This window comes from Priapulus caudatus, unplaced genomic scaffold (assembly GCF_000485595.1).
Source record: "Priapulus caudatus unplaced genomic scaffold, Priapulus_caudatus-5.0.1 Scaffold371, whole genome shotgun sequence".
Classification (NCBI taxonomy): Eukaryota; Metazoa; Priapulida; class Priapulimorpha; order Priapulimorphida; family Priapulidae; genus Priapulus; species Priapulus caudatus.
In genome coordinates, this window is record NW_014577432.1 from 129,534 (window position 1) to 144,144 (window position 14,611).

General features: G+C 42.4%; 1 protein-coding gene across 1 annotated transcript in view; it reads left to right on the top strand.

Moving 5' to 3' along the window:
- The first annotated feature begins 4,048 nt into the window (after window positions 1-4,048).
- Window positions 4,049-14,611, top strand: part of LOC106809642 (neuroendocrine convertase 1-like) — an 80,935-nt gene continuing 70,372 nt past the window's right edge. The window contains exon 1 of the mRNA XM_014812805.1: window positions 4,049-4,178. Within this exon, the coding sequence (XP_014668291.1) occupies window positions 4,131-4,178 (48 nt within the window). The 5' untranslated portion in view covers window positions 4,049-4,130. The remainder of the gene's footprint in view (window positions 4,179-14,611) is intronic.

Sequence of the window (14,611 nt, forward strand, 5' to 3'; positions counted from 1 at the left end):
TTTTGAAATTAACAATTGCAAAGAATGCTAAGCTTATCTAATAAGAAATAGCAAATTCAAGCGCACGCATACACTGAAATACGATTTCGTTCCTGTACCGTGTACCGTTTAGTTCTAACGTGTGCCATACAGGGCTGTACCGCGTGCTACACGTGTACCGCACAGTGTTGTTCCGCGTTTACCGCCCAGTGTTGTAGCCCGTGCTACACCTCTAGTGCCATCCTCTCAATGCACGTCGCAAATGACATCATATTGTTTTGTTGTTAACTCAAAAATCTTTCGATGTTTTTTTTGTAAACAAGCTTTTGCCTATACACACTAAAAATGGCCACTTTGCAATGTGAGTTTATGCGAAAGAGTAGGCTTTCTTCGAAAATTTCCCGAACGCGCCAGAAACGCACCCGGGACGAGCCGCTTACACTGTCTGATTCAGCAATAATTCTAGTTTCTAAAGCGAACAATTGTAAAGAATTATAATAAGTCTTTCTAATAAGAAATACCAAATTCAAGCGCACGCGCTGAAATACGATCTCATTCTTGTACCGTATACCGTTCTAACGCACGATGGGTTGTTGTCGTATCAGGTACTACATACATGTACCCGATGTAGTTTTAGGTTGTTTAGTATTATGTTTATATTTTTATATGAGGTATGTTTAGGGTTAGGGCTAGGGCTAGGGTTAGGGTTAGGGTTAGGGTACACTTTTGTAGTACAAGTCTGGTACACTTTGTGTATACATATATGTACCTAGGGTACATATATGTAGTACCTGATACGACAACGACCCCTTCAGCCGTTCTAACGTATACCATATACAGGGTTGTACCGTGTGCTACACGTGTACCGTCTAGTGTTGTGCCGGGTGCTACACGTACGATCTCATTCTTGTACCGTATACCGTTATAACGTATACCACACAGGGTTGTGGCGCGTGATACACGTGTAACGTCAAGCACGTCGACACGTGTAGCACCCGGCACAACAGTACGCGTTGTAGTTACGCGTAGTAAATCGTAGGTATTCTAAGGCTAGTAAATGACAAATTTTCCTTGTTTATTCACACTCCTTCCATATTATCTACTTCTGATATATATGAATGTCTCCTCTCTAAACTCCGTGCATTCCACGTACACGCACATACACATTTATATACATTAGCGAATTTCGACACGCGGGGAACTTAATTACCGGAAACACATCTTCAAATTGTACACTCATAACCCGTATTACTTTCCGTGTTTGTAGGCGTCGCTATAAACAGAAACATTTGTTTCACAGGCGAAACAGATACAGTTCGTCGGGGTTGCACATATCTTTTAGTTGTTTCCTACGTCTCGCACATCTCATTTCAAATTAATGCCGTCGTTACATGTATACAGCCATTTCTAGGTCTACGTACCAGCGTCCGTACTATGTAGTGTCTTCTTGTAATAGATGTTAATCTATATACAAAGTTTATAATCGTTATAAATCTATATACAGCAAACTAGCCGCTAAAATGCATAAAAGCCAGCTGCTGATAACAGACACTTTCCTTGAATCACACACACACGCGCACACACACACACACACACACACACACACACACATACTACACAGCCACACCACACACACCACACAACACACACAGCACACACACCACAGGGCTACAACACATACATACACACACACTCTGTCACCACACACTGTCACACACAGCCACACACACACACACACCACACACACACGGACACACACACACACACCACACACAACAGCACGAACCACACACCAACACAAACACACCACACGATAACACACACACACACAACGAACCACACACACACACCACCAACACGCACACAACACAACACAACACACACAACTCCTCTCTCTTCTCACACACGCACACGCACACTCACCACACACACACACACACACACGCACACACACACACACACACACACAGCCACACACACACCACACACACACACACAAGTCCAAACACATTCAACCGAGTCGCAAAAAAGAAAGCATCCATCGCACGAACTAAACACATACAGAGGCGCAAGTAATGAGGAAACGAGAGAGGGCACAGACATATTACACCGATATAGCCGTGTTAACGTAGTCCCACTATACAGTGACATAATGTAGCGTTATGCGGCGCAGCGCAGCCGCGAGCGCGCGCTGTTGTCTACTCTGCGACACAAACAAACACCCCGGTCGCAAGGCGCCACCCACACAACACCAACCAAAAACAAACGAAGGAATGGGGCGTCCGCGGGTGGGTGTTGTGTGTGTTGTGTGTGGTTTGTTGTGTTGTTGTTTGTGTTGTGTTGTTGTGTGTGTGGTGTTGTGTTGTGTTTGTGTGGTGCTTGTATGATGTTTGGTTTCCTACCTTACCTGTACACTCTGCGGGCTTTCTCGCAAGTTAACTGACCGTGTTTGCACGCAAATTTATTGTTTATTACTGTTGCCTGCTGCGTAGAACATCGAGCACATAATTTCCATGGCACCAATAAGAAGAGCGGAGAGTGAAACAGCCGTACGTATTTGGAGTAAAGTTGTGAGGCGAGGAGAATGTAATTTTATCGAGTATATTATATATAGTGAGACGCATTGTCAGGAACTGTTTGATCGAGCAATTTCTAACAAAATCGTAATTTACAGATGTTCAGAATTAGTTAACGAAGCAGCCGATCATCAGAATGTAAATCGCGGTAAATTAATAATTAAGGAAAATCTGTAGATGGAGACATGTCTGACTCAGACGGTGCATAATACCTGGAGAGGCTCGCCGCTATAAACCTTGACGAGAAAACAAGATGCTCAGAAAACGGTCGTTCCACAAAGATATCACTATAAATTTGAACACAAGTGTGACATACCACAGTAAATTAGATTATTAGTAGTTAATTTAATTTTAAGGTTGTTTTGCTTATCTACCCATAGCCTATCCTAAGATACGAAAATAATGAAACGAATTCTACACATTAACATCACAAGAAGGCCCCGAACCCATTCATGACCCCCCATTCATCGTCCTACAGAATTTAATGTTCCCGAGGGCATGGCTTAGTTGTTTCCCTTCGATATAGTCGTAGTGATCCCCGTACTATCAATAAATTAGAGGCATCAACGGGTATCCGTCTTTAGAGATCGCAATGGTATATAGCAACTCGCCAATGCCCTGTAGCGCCACCTACGTTTACCGGACGACATGGCAGGGTACCCTTCGGGGGTAATGCTATTCCCCGGGCGTGGAGGGAGGTGACCGCAACGTAGCAGCACTAGTTTTGGATAGTGTTAGGGAAGGTAGGTCAGGGTTAGAGTGAGTTCAGGGAGTTAGGGTTAGTTAGGGTTAGTTAGGTTAGGGTATGTAGTTAGGGTTAGGTTAGGGTAGGATTAGGTTGGGTTAAGTAAAGTTTTGCTACATGATATCTGTCCCCACACCATAGATTAATTTTTGTGGATCACAATGCCTATATATAGCGCGGCGACACATATATATTTAGTGTGAGGGTTAGTGTTGGCGGTGTTGGAGTTAGGTTTAACGTTTTGAACGTCATCGTCAACGTTATCACGTGACCTCCCTCCACGCCCGGGGGATAGCAACACCCATCATTCGGCTGCACGCAGACGTTAGGCCTATATCTGATCCTCTGTATCACACTGTCAGCTGATAGGTCGCCATCTGTCGCATTATCTTCGCATCGTCATGACCCTCATGCGTGCGCTGCTTACATATAGGCCGGCGGGGCATGAACGCGCGCCCGCGCCGCACTACTATGGTCCACGCACCACGTAGTTCGACACCGATCGCTTGCATGCTTATTCAGCCGGTGACTTGCAAGGCAGCGGTTGCGTTATACGGCTGCGTGCGCACATCGCACATTGATGCTTCATCGTCGCGGCGAATCTGCTGCTGCCGTTGAACGTTTCTAGGCGCCTATAAGTCGGAAATCGTCAGCGAGGAGTATCAGAGGGTACCGGCACGCGAGCAAGCATGATCACTATGACGAAGACGTCGCCGCGACGGAGCGAACTGTTTCTAGCGGCCATCCTCTTGGCGGTGCTCGTGCAAAGTGCTGTAGCGGAACAGCACTATACCAATGAATGGGTTGTGCACGTTGAAGGTGGTGAGGAAATGGCGGGCATAGTTGCCCAAGAGTTTGGTTACGTGAACAAGGGAAAAGTAAGTATTTTGCCTAAAATAACTAGTTATCGATTTTATTGTAGGCCTTATCCTTCACGTATCTATTTGCTTTATTATAACCATAGTGGTAATTAAAATTATAATTAAGCATCTTAACGACGATCGTGATCTTCAAGGTCTCTCTACTTTACTCTACGTAAAAGCATCAATATTGCCATCATCATCATCATCATCAGCAGCAGCAGCAGTAGCAGCAGTAGTAGCATCATCATCATCATCATCATCATCAGCAGCAGCAGCACCATCATCATCGTCGTAGTCATCATCACCATAATCGACAATATCATTATTAACGTTGCCGTCGTGGTTGCGACGGGGGTAATACAGGTAACGATGCATTTTCTATTCCAGTGCAAATGATAACAATAGAACACCTTTATTTAAATGACCTATTCTCGTTGCTGAATCATTTATTATTGCCGCTGCCATGCAATTTAAGAAATGATTTTGCAAGCTGCCGCTGTTCGACGGGAAGCAGTAAAATGCAGGTGGACGTAAATCTCCTTACCCCATCGTTGTTTCTCTCTTTCACGCTCTTTCTATCTCTTTTTCCCCGTCTCTCCCGTTCTCTTTCACCATGCAGCTTTGTTATCCCTGTTTCGTACTCCTTCTTGTTCTCTCTCCATCTCTTTTATGCTCTCTTTCTCTCTCTCTCTCTCATTCTCTCTCTTTCTGTAATAAATAAATAAATAAATATACACAACACATACACACACCGCGCGCACGCACACACACACACACTACACACACCAACACACACACACACACACACACCACACAACACAGACACACACACACACACACACACACACACACACACACACGACACACACATATATAGTATATATATATATATATATATACTGCGTCATTATATCGGGATAGCACTGCCGTTACTCGTTTTATTTATATATATATATATATATATATATATATTATATATATGTATATATTATATATTATATAGTATGATAATCAGAGTCTATCAATATTGATTATATATTCAATTATATATTCAATATATTGATAGACTCCTGTATATAATGTATATATATATATTGTATTGTGCGAATATATGCTAATTTACCAGCTATAGCTGATTAAACACATGGGCGGAAATATAATAGTGAAATCGTATGCAAATTCTCGTATGATGATGATAAAATCACAAATGTACGAAAATAGGAAGATACCAAATGAATTATGGAGCCATGTGATAAATACAGAATGTGTATTCGACATCACTGAACCACCGTATGCATACTCATTTGGTGAGACATATGAATCTTACAAATGAGTGTAATTAAGAGTTAATAATGTGTTTAATATACAATACATCTGTATATGGATGGCTGATTAGTTGGTTGGTTGGTTTGGGTCGGACGGCTGAGTAACTGGGGGTGAGTGATCTTAAATGAGTGATCTTAAGTGAGTGAGTGAGAGAGATTGAGGAAGTGAGTGAGAGAGAGAGACAGAGAGAGAGAGAGAGAGAGAGAGAGAGAGACGAGAGAAAGAGAGGGCCAGTGAAGCGAGAGGAGAGAGAGAGATGAGGAAGTGTGTGAGTAGTATCGAGCGAGTGAGTGAGTGGAGTGTAGTGATGAGTGAGTGAGTGGGTGGTGAGTGAGTGGGTGACGTGAGTGAGTGAGTGAGTGAGTGAGTGAGTGAGTGAGTGAGTGAGTGAGTGAGTGAGTGAGTGAGTGAGTGAGTGAGTAGAAGCATGTGTGCGGGTGCGTGTTTGTCTATAGAAATGGATGAGAACGCTGATGATCCGGAAGGAGTAAATATGAGACCACATAGGATATGGTTCCGAGAATGCCAAAGTATCCGGATCACCTTGTTGAGATGCATATTGAGGAAGTAAACTCTACACAGATAGACGAGAAACAAATGCAACAACGACAGATGGCAGTGCAATCAATATATATTGCATGTATAAAGCAGTTCACATGGAAAGGCCACGAAGGCAAGTCACAGAATGCCCACTAATTGCGAAAGGAAATATTTGACTATAGGAAAATTGAAACGTGAAATGGCAACTATATTGAAAATAACAATATCTAATCTCCCGATATACATCATTACATTTTCAGCTCTCTTGGTGGCAAAATTATAGGTTTCCTCCATTAGAACCCAGCATTGCGAAAGGCCGAAACGTACCCTTATAAATTCATGTACTGACAATCCGTTTATCACATTTCTGATTATGAACAAAATAGAGAGCACTTAACTACACGAAAGGTTGGGTAGATTGCACTTTTCATTAACATATTAACCCCTCTTTCAAATCAAGTCTACTTTTTACTACTATTTGCTAGACAGAAAAGAATACTTCTTTTCTTTCCCCTTTTGTCTTTCCTCTTCACTAAAATGGTTTGTGACACCTTTTGATTTTGGTACGGCATAGAAATAACGTTAGTATGCGCTGTCAATTGCAATTCAAGCAAAATTCTTGTTCGTGAACATAAAGATGTCGTTTAAATATCACGAGGAGATTTGGGTTTTTACTGGTTGATTGTGAATTATACTCACGCCAACTAATGCGTTATACCAAGGGACGATTTTTATACATGTGAATGTGAAATTTTATGGGATTTCAGCGTATATCACAGTTTCTATATATTAGTTATATATCATAGTCATAGTCATAGTCATATATATATATATATGTTATGTAGATATATATATCGATAGTTTCACTTCATAGTGAACATGTTATTGAGGTATGAAATTAGAATGAGTGTTTTAATTATGCTGTTTTGGTATATAAAATAGCAAATAATGCAGACACATTCTTTCGTATAGCGACAATTCTGTTGAAATTGGCAACAACCAGACAAAAGTGCATCGTATCAAGTGACATAGTGGTTAGTGGTTCTAGACTGGTTCAACATCTCAAGTGCTTAATTCACGTTACCATGTCAAAGTACAGGGACCAGGTCTCGCGAGAAACAAATGGCATCATTGCGTAACCTGGTCAATACGATATAAACAACCAGATTTTTGTATATTTTTGTGAAAATAACGGTGTATGCGTGTTCTAAGACACATTAGCCTTACTTTAAACACCTGAGCTCACGCAAGTAATACCAGCAAGTACTGCATGTAGGGGTCGGTGAAATGTGAGAACGCTCAGGAAGACTGTTTGAAATCCTTGCTTTAATGTCTCACCGATAAATATGAATGCCATGATCTAGGGGACCAGGCCAAGCATAAAACTAGGCTCATTACTGTGCAATAACCTCCTTGTGCAATAGACGTGCATGTGTGCGCGTGTGCGTGTGTTCGGGTGCATGTGTGTGTGTTTGTGTGTGTGTGTGTGTGTGTGTGTGTGTGTGTGTGTGTGTGTGTGTGTGTGTGTGTTTGTGTGGTTGTGCGCGTGTGCGGCCGCACGTGTATGGGCCGAATACAGGCACGCACGTTTAACAAATGCGCGTGCGCGCGCGCGCGTGTGTGTGTCTGTCTGGCCGCCCGTATTCACTAATGTGCTTTAGAGGCTTTTTAGTTCAATCATTAGTGAGCAACGACTTTTCCCTGGTTTGAAGCTTAAGTGACTTTTTCCTGTTTTTTTTTCTTCTCATTATTAGCTTAGGCCCCTGCAACTATTCGCTCTCGCTATCACTAATGTGCATGCGTGCGTGTGTATCTGCAGGTGCGCGTCACGGCACGGCGTCTGTGTGCGCTCGTGTATGTGCGCATGGAGAGAGTTTGTGGCAACACTTAATTCACATAATAAACCAAATTATCAATCAAATCACGTGACTAGTTGGGTCAGTGCTGAACGACGTCAAACCGCCGTCATGTGATTGTCGCGCCTGTCAGGTCTGCGCAGTTAATAACGCATGGCCTGTCGTTCTCAGCCTTGTCAGACACCACAGTACCAGTCCCTGCACACGCACACGCAAACACTAACTGGCAACCCCGTATCTACGTGCGTACGTGTGTGCGTGCGCGCGTGTATGTATGCATATTATCAAGAGCTAATATAAATAGAGACAAGCGGTTGGTCTTATTTTAGAGAGCAAAGAATGCTGCTCAACGCAATACCATGAACTTAGTCTAGAACCGCATAGGGCCTACAAAATAGAATAATATTGCCGTGAAATAGCACTATTTTCCGGTTTTCTCGTTGTACACTCTAGGTATTTATTAGCTCTTGATATTATGTGTATTTACTCAGGCAGCAGTAACATGTTTTTCCACTCCCAATATTAGGGAGCGCTCAAAACACGAGTTATTAATTAATCCCTTGCGCACAGAGTCTGACCACTGACACCGCACCAATTCGCCATATATTGCCTATTGTCGCTATAGCAATTGTAGAGAGGCTTACCGGCTCCACTCAGCCCAGCAACCATCTCGTGGCGAACCAGGTCGAATTGACTCATTGATCATAAGTGGCTGAAAGTCGTGTCGCATCCCCCGCACACATTTGATGCAGCACGCGGCGTAGGCTGACTTTACGTTTTTACCGCGCGCGTGCGTTTTTACGTGATTAGCGTCTGTATAATTTACTTCTACAAAGGATGTGTCGCCTTTGTAGCAGCCGGCATTGATCTTTCTACTGACTGATTCACAGTTCGCCAAAGAAACAGGAAATTGTTGGTTGCTAACCGACTAAATAACAAATAGTCTCGAGATTAATACATCAGCTAGTATGCAAACAGAAAACACAGCGTTCTGCACTGCAACCAGATTTGTACTTGTGTGCGTGTTGAACACTACCGTGTCACATTTTTATTATCGTTACCCACGTTGCAGGGTACGTAGATAAAGAGTCTGAATGCGGTGTATAGTTGTGCTATTCCAATTGTATGATGAACGCCTTCTATTTATTGCAAAGCGAATCAGAACGAAAGTATAGTGTTAGGAACTATAGTAGGAACGAAAGTATAGGAACTATGCGCCGTAGGGGAAACTTCTGAATTGTTCATTGATGCGCCGTAAGAGGACAACATTGCCGCAATATAACTAAAGCCTCTTTATGCCGAAAACAATATCTTTCTATATAAAGGAACTATAACGATGAAAGCTATTTAGGTATCTGTACAAACTATAAGCAAATTCGGAACCGGTGCAGATTTGGTATATCCATCTATGTGTCACGCTATAATTATTCTAGTTCTCCGTTGTGCCTGTAGGCGCGCTTAGCCATCTAATGTGATGGTCGCCTCGAGAGAACATGATAAAAGCACTATCGGGATTACATAAACTGCCCACTGTACATCGGTCGGGAAACTGACACACAACGAAAATTTCTCGTGCCAGCACGTGAATGTTGATAAATCATCTGATAGTTATGAGGTACTTTACCGCGATGCAAGTTCAACAAATGTTTGTCTAATTTTTTAATGCACGCTCCGAAAAAGCAGCAGAATTTTACACGCCACACGTTTACCAGCAACACGATTCTTACCTGAAGTCATACAGTTTTAGCTTATCTATTGCGACAGCCATAGCAACGCGCTGCGGCAACATGTAACGTTCACAAAACGCAAGACCTGCTTGGCATGAGAACGGGGCACTCACCCGTACGTCCGTCCGCAGCTATCTGAATATAGGCGCTGATCATGCCGCTTTAATACTAACTAAATGCAGCTTTTCCAAACGATAGGCAGGTATAATCTTGTACCCAGCCGTCTTCACCAGTTATACTTTGGTAACTCCACATCGCCGAAGACGCTCCATGGCTTCACACGTCGGGCCATGGAGCGTTTACTTGGGCGTTTGGAGCACGGCCTACTGTGTAGGCGTTAGGAGTATCTGATTTCTTTCTGTCCCGTAGCCATTACAGTTTCAAGAAATACAACTCATAATACCCCGTATTGCAGCTTTTCGCCGCTTAATTCGCCGCCACAGAGATATGCTCATACTTGAGACAGACGTCGAGAGCGCCAGTGCCGACCTGGGGGAGTTTACTCTCGCCTGGAATGTAGTTGATATTGCCGTGCAGACAGTTTTATCACCGAGCGCGTGTTTCCATTGACAGGCGGACTAATAACACACTGGCCTTGCTAGGAATCAATGACTGTAATTTCGTTTTTTATCTGCGAGGACCTCACTATAGAACCTTGCAACCGTCCCCTAGTCGATCGATCCGTCAAATGGTTCGGGTCACAGTCACACCCGTTTCAACACGCCCGTACATGGCACACGCGCTTGGATCACCTTTCTACACTTAACCGTTTAAACTGCGAGTGTCATGGTAGCTGTAAAACGGTTTCAAATGCGTAGATAGCAGCTAGATTTGCACTTCATACCCCTATTCGCCAAGAGTCGGAAGCGACGCAACTGAGCAGAGCTGTTATGTGAGAATAGAGCGGAATGTTACCGTGCGCGTGACCAAAAACACGTATATTCGGCTATAGAAATTGGCTCCGTAACAAAACCCCACACTGACACTACCTACACGATAAGAACATAATTATAGAAACGTTATAATTACTATTAAATAACACACTATTTCGCACATCTATAATCTGTCTGAGTCATTCGACTACAAAATACGACATTTTACCCTACAAAAAATGATGCAGATAAAAAAGAAGGTCTGTAACTAATAAAAAAGAAATAATCAGCTCTCGTTCACACGTCATTAAACCGACATAACCGACACGTTATGAAAGTTCTAGCTTTGGTAAAGCTTTGGTAAAAAAGTCAAGGAAAACGACATCACGTGTTACCTATGCAAGTAACATTTAAACAAAGTAGTTACATTATGGCTTGTATTGTATTATTTAGTAGCTGTTTGTTGGCGGTCTTAGCTATTTCGCAGTTCTTTGCATAGCCTCAAATTAATCTCTAGCAGCAGCAGCAGGCGGATGATATGCAACGGTGACGTTTATTATCTATATCGTACATACAATTCACACGCGTACAACCGCTTCCGTCTCTCTCTCTCTCTCGCTGTCTTCTTTCATCTCGCTGTCCCTCGGTGCGTGCCTTCACTATCTGCTGTTTCGACCTTTCTCTCTCTCTCTCTCTCTCTCTCTCTCTCTCTCTCTCTCTCTCTCTCTCTCTCTCTCGCTCTCTCTCTCTCTCTCGCTGTCTTCTTCCATCTCGCTGTCCCTCGGTGCGTGCCTTCACTATCTGCTGTTTCGACCTCTCTCTCTCACTCACTCTTTCTTTCTCTCGCTATCTCTCGCTCTCTCTCTCTCGCTCTCTCTCTCGCGCGCGCTATCTCCATCTATCTACTTATCTATCTATCTATCTATCTATCTATCTATCTATCTATCTATCTATCTATCTATCTATCTATCTATCTATCTATCTATCTATCTATCACTTGCTACACCCCCTCTCTCTCCAACTCTTCCTCTCTCTCGTTCTCCAACTCTTATAGCTGCTATTCGTCTTCTTCTTCTTCTTCTTCTTCTTATAATTAGTAGTAGTAGTAGTCGTAGTAGTCGTAGTAGTAGTAGTAGTAGTAGTAGTAGTAGTAGTAGTAGTAGTAGTAATAGTAGTAGTAGTAGTAGTAGTAGTAGTAGTAGTAGTAGTAGTAGTAGTAGTAGTAGTAGTAGTAGTCGTCGTAGTAGTCGTTATTATTATTATTATTATTATTATTATTAGTAGTAGTAGTAGTAGTAGTAGTAGTAGTAGTAGTAGTAGTAGTAGTAGTAGTAGTAGTAGTAGTAGTATAGTAGTAGTAGTAGTAGTAGTGTGGAGATTTCAGGGGTGGTGACGTAATAAAACTACACTACTCATATAGCTACGGGGAAACTACACTATATATGCTATACAAATATGTGTTTTTGTGTCACGCATATATCGAGATGAGTATGACGATCGTGTATGTAACAAGTATATCCCTATTCGATACACGAGGAGCCTCTGCATGCAGATGAGAGATTATATTTATATAGATGTAGCACAGACAATTATTTCTCATTACGGTTTTACGAGAGACAGCTTTGTCAATTAAATATGTAGGCACCGTGTTTTCATTATGATGAGAGGTATGCCAAGCTATGGAACCCGTATATCAACTACGAAACTGGGCTTCTCTTATAAGATTTTTTTGCTGCTTGTAATTAAATCGCGTGAACGAAGGATCGTCATGGAAGGTGATTTAATTGCTCGTGGGTGATGTAACGTGTGACGTCGGGGCGTAGGTGGTAGGGGCGCAGGAGCATCAGGCAGCCTATGTTAGCGCGAGGAAATATACTATATATTTCTCGCGCGTAGCTAGCGGGAATGAGGCGGGATATGTGAAATAGGAAATGACCACAGCACGAGCTAATAAACTCAAGTAAATAGTGAAGCGTGGACCGGTCTAAATGGAGAGGGCGGAGGCCATTATCTATTTCACTCAAGTAGCGATAACAACGACGAGTTTCGTGACTACCAATTAATGGCGTCTCGATGCGCCCACGTGAGTGGTTACGTTCCACCTGCTGTGATCTGAATTTACAATTCACAAAACAAGTGCATTCTGTTTTAAGCATAATGGTTTAATGCTAACGCCGAGTAAAACTGCCGTCTGCGTAATATGCAATAATGTAAAGGTCAACGTGTGACAAACGCTGACACTAATGCTTCTGCATCGACATGTGGTCTATGCTATCCGGAACGAAAATGGCAACACGCCTTTCTCATCCGCGCTCGCAAAAGTAGTTAGGAATCGTAATGACATTTCATTGTAATTCATTCGCGGGCGCGAGGGTCACAGATATCATACTTAATAAAAAAATAAAATTGATATATAATTCGATATATATCTTTCGTATAATATATTTTTATTATATATATATATATATATATATATCAGGATCGTATAATGACAAAAGAGTAAGACAACTACAACGGATTTGGTACTGATTTCAGATATTATTGTCGTACGAGTATCGATGTGAATAAAAATAAATGTATATCAAACTGAGCTTCTTTTGTTCACATGGTCATTATTACTATCTTCGGTAGTATTCTAAACGCGTAGCTTCTTCGTTTTGAACATAATTCGTACTTATTCAGAAGACATGGTTTTCCACGTAGTTAACCGTCGTGTGGCGGACACACTGCTAATTTGAACTACACAGCTCTTCATGAGCCACGGCAGGGATGCGTCAGGGCAGCGCGCGGCAACTGTACAGCGCGGCTAGAGATAACGGTTACTATCAATTAATGCAACACATGTGCGAAAGCTACAATCGCTGGGCGTCAGTTTATTCATAACAATTCATACAGCATGCGATTCTCGCGGGTGAAGTAGTGTCAGGATGATTTTAAACGCGCGGTTTATTTAAAAAAACTGCGGGATAAAGCAGATAAAAACAAGCATGTAATTAGATTTAAATATGTAAGTAATAGTTTAAAGTAGTTTAAACCCAGCATGGGTGCAACCGTAAAACTTAATTTCTACGGGCGAATTTCTTCGCTGACTAGGCTACGGCGAAAAGCCGTACGTGGCTCATGAAGAGCTGTGGTGTGCAATTTTAGAGTGTGTCCTGGCAACACGACGTGCTTACCCACTAAGTGAAACGCATGTCGTCGAAAGTACGAACTTATGTCAAATGAAGGAAGCTACGGCGTTTGTAATACTACGCAAGATAGAATAAGACGCAGTGAACAAAAAGAAGGCCTCATGTTTGTATAGCAGTTTGTATTTTTATATCACATCGGAACTCGTACGGACAAAAATGTAGTGAAATCAGGTAGCAAAATCGCTGTTTACTCGTTTGTCATTTACCGCTCCTGATATATATATATAATATATATAATATATACGTTTGTGTGTGTGTGTGTGTGTGTGTGTGTGTGTGTGTGTGTGTGGTTGTGTGTGTGTGTGTGTGTGTTGTGATGTGATGTATCGTGGGTGACGTGTGTGGCGTGCGTATGTGCGTGGTGTGTGGTGTGGTGGTGGTGCTGCGGTGTGGTGTAGTGTGTGTGTGTGTGTGTGTGTGGTGTGTGTGTGTGTCGTGGTGTGTGGTGTGTGTGTGTGTGTGTGTGTGTGTGTGTGTGTGTAACCGAACGAAATTTATTGTGAGCATATCAAATATTTGATAGATAATAAGTGCTGAAATGCGATAAAGGCGTGGGTGAACGTAAAAAGCAACACACACACAACACAGCACCCCACACACACACACACACCACACACACCAACCAACACCACACACACACACAAACCCACACCACAGCGCGCGCCGCGCACGGACCGGACACACGCACGCACGACGCACCGCACGTACAACACACACAATATATATATATAATAATTTATAATAATAAATACATAATATATGTATTATTATTATAAATAATACGTAGGCCTAATGATAATATTAATAATGATGATGATGATGATGTGATTATGATGTTGATGAATAAATAAACGCAGAATGGTCATCGACGAGAAGCACACATTTCACGTACCATGGCGCCAAGGATACGCCATAGAACCGTGCTGTGCATAAATC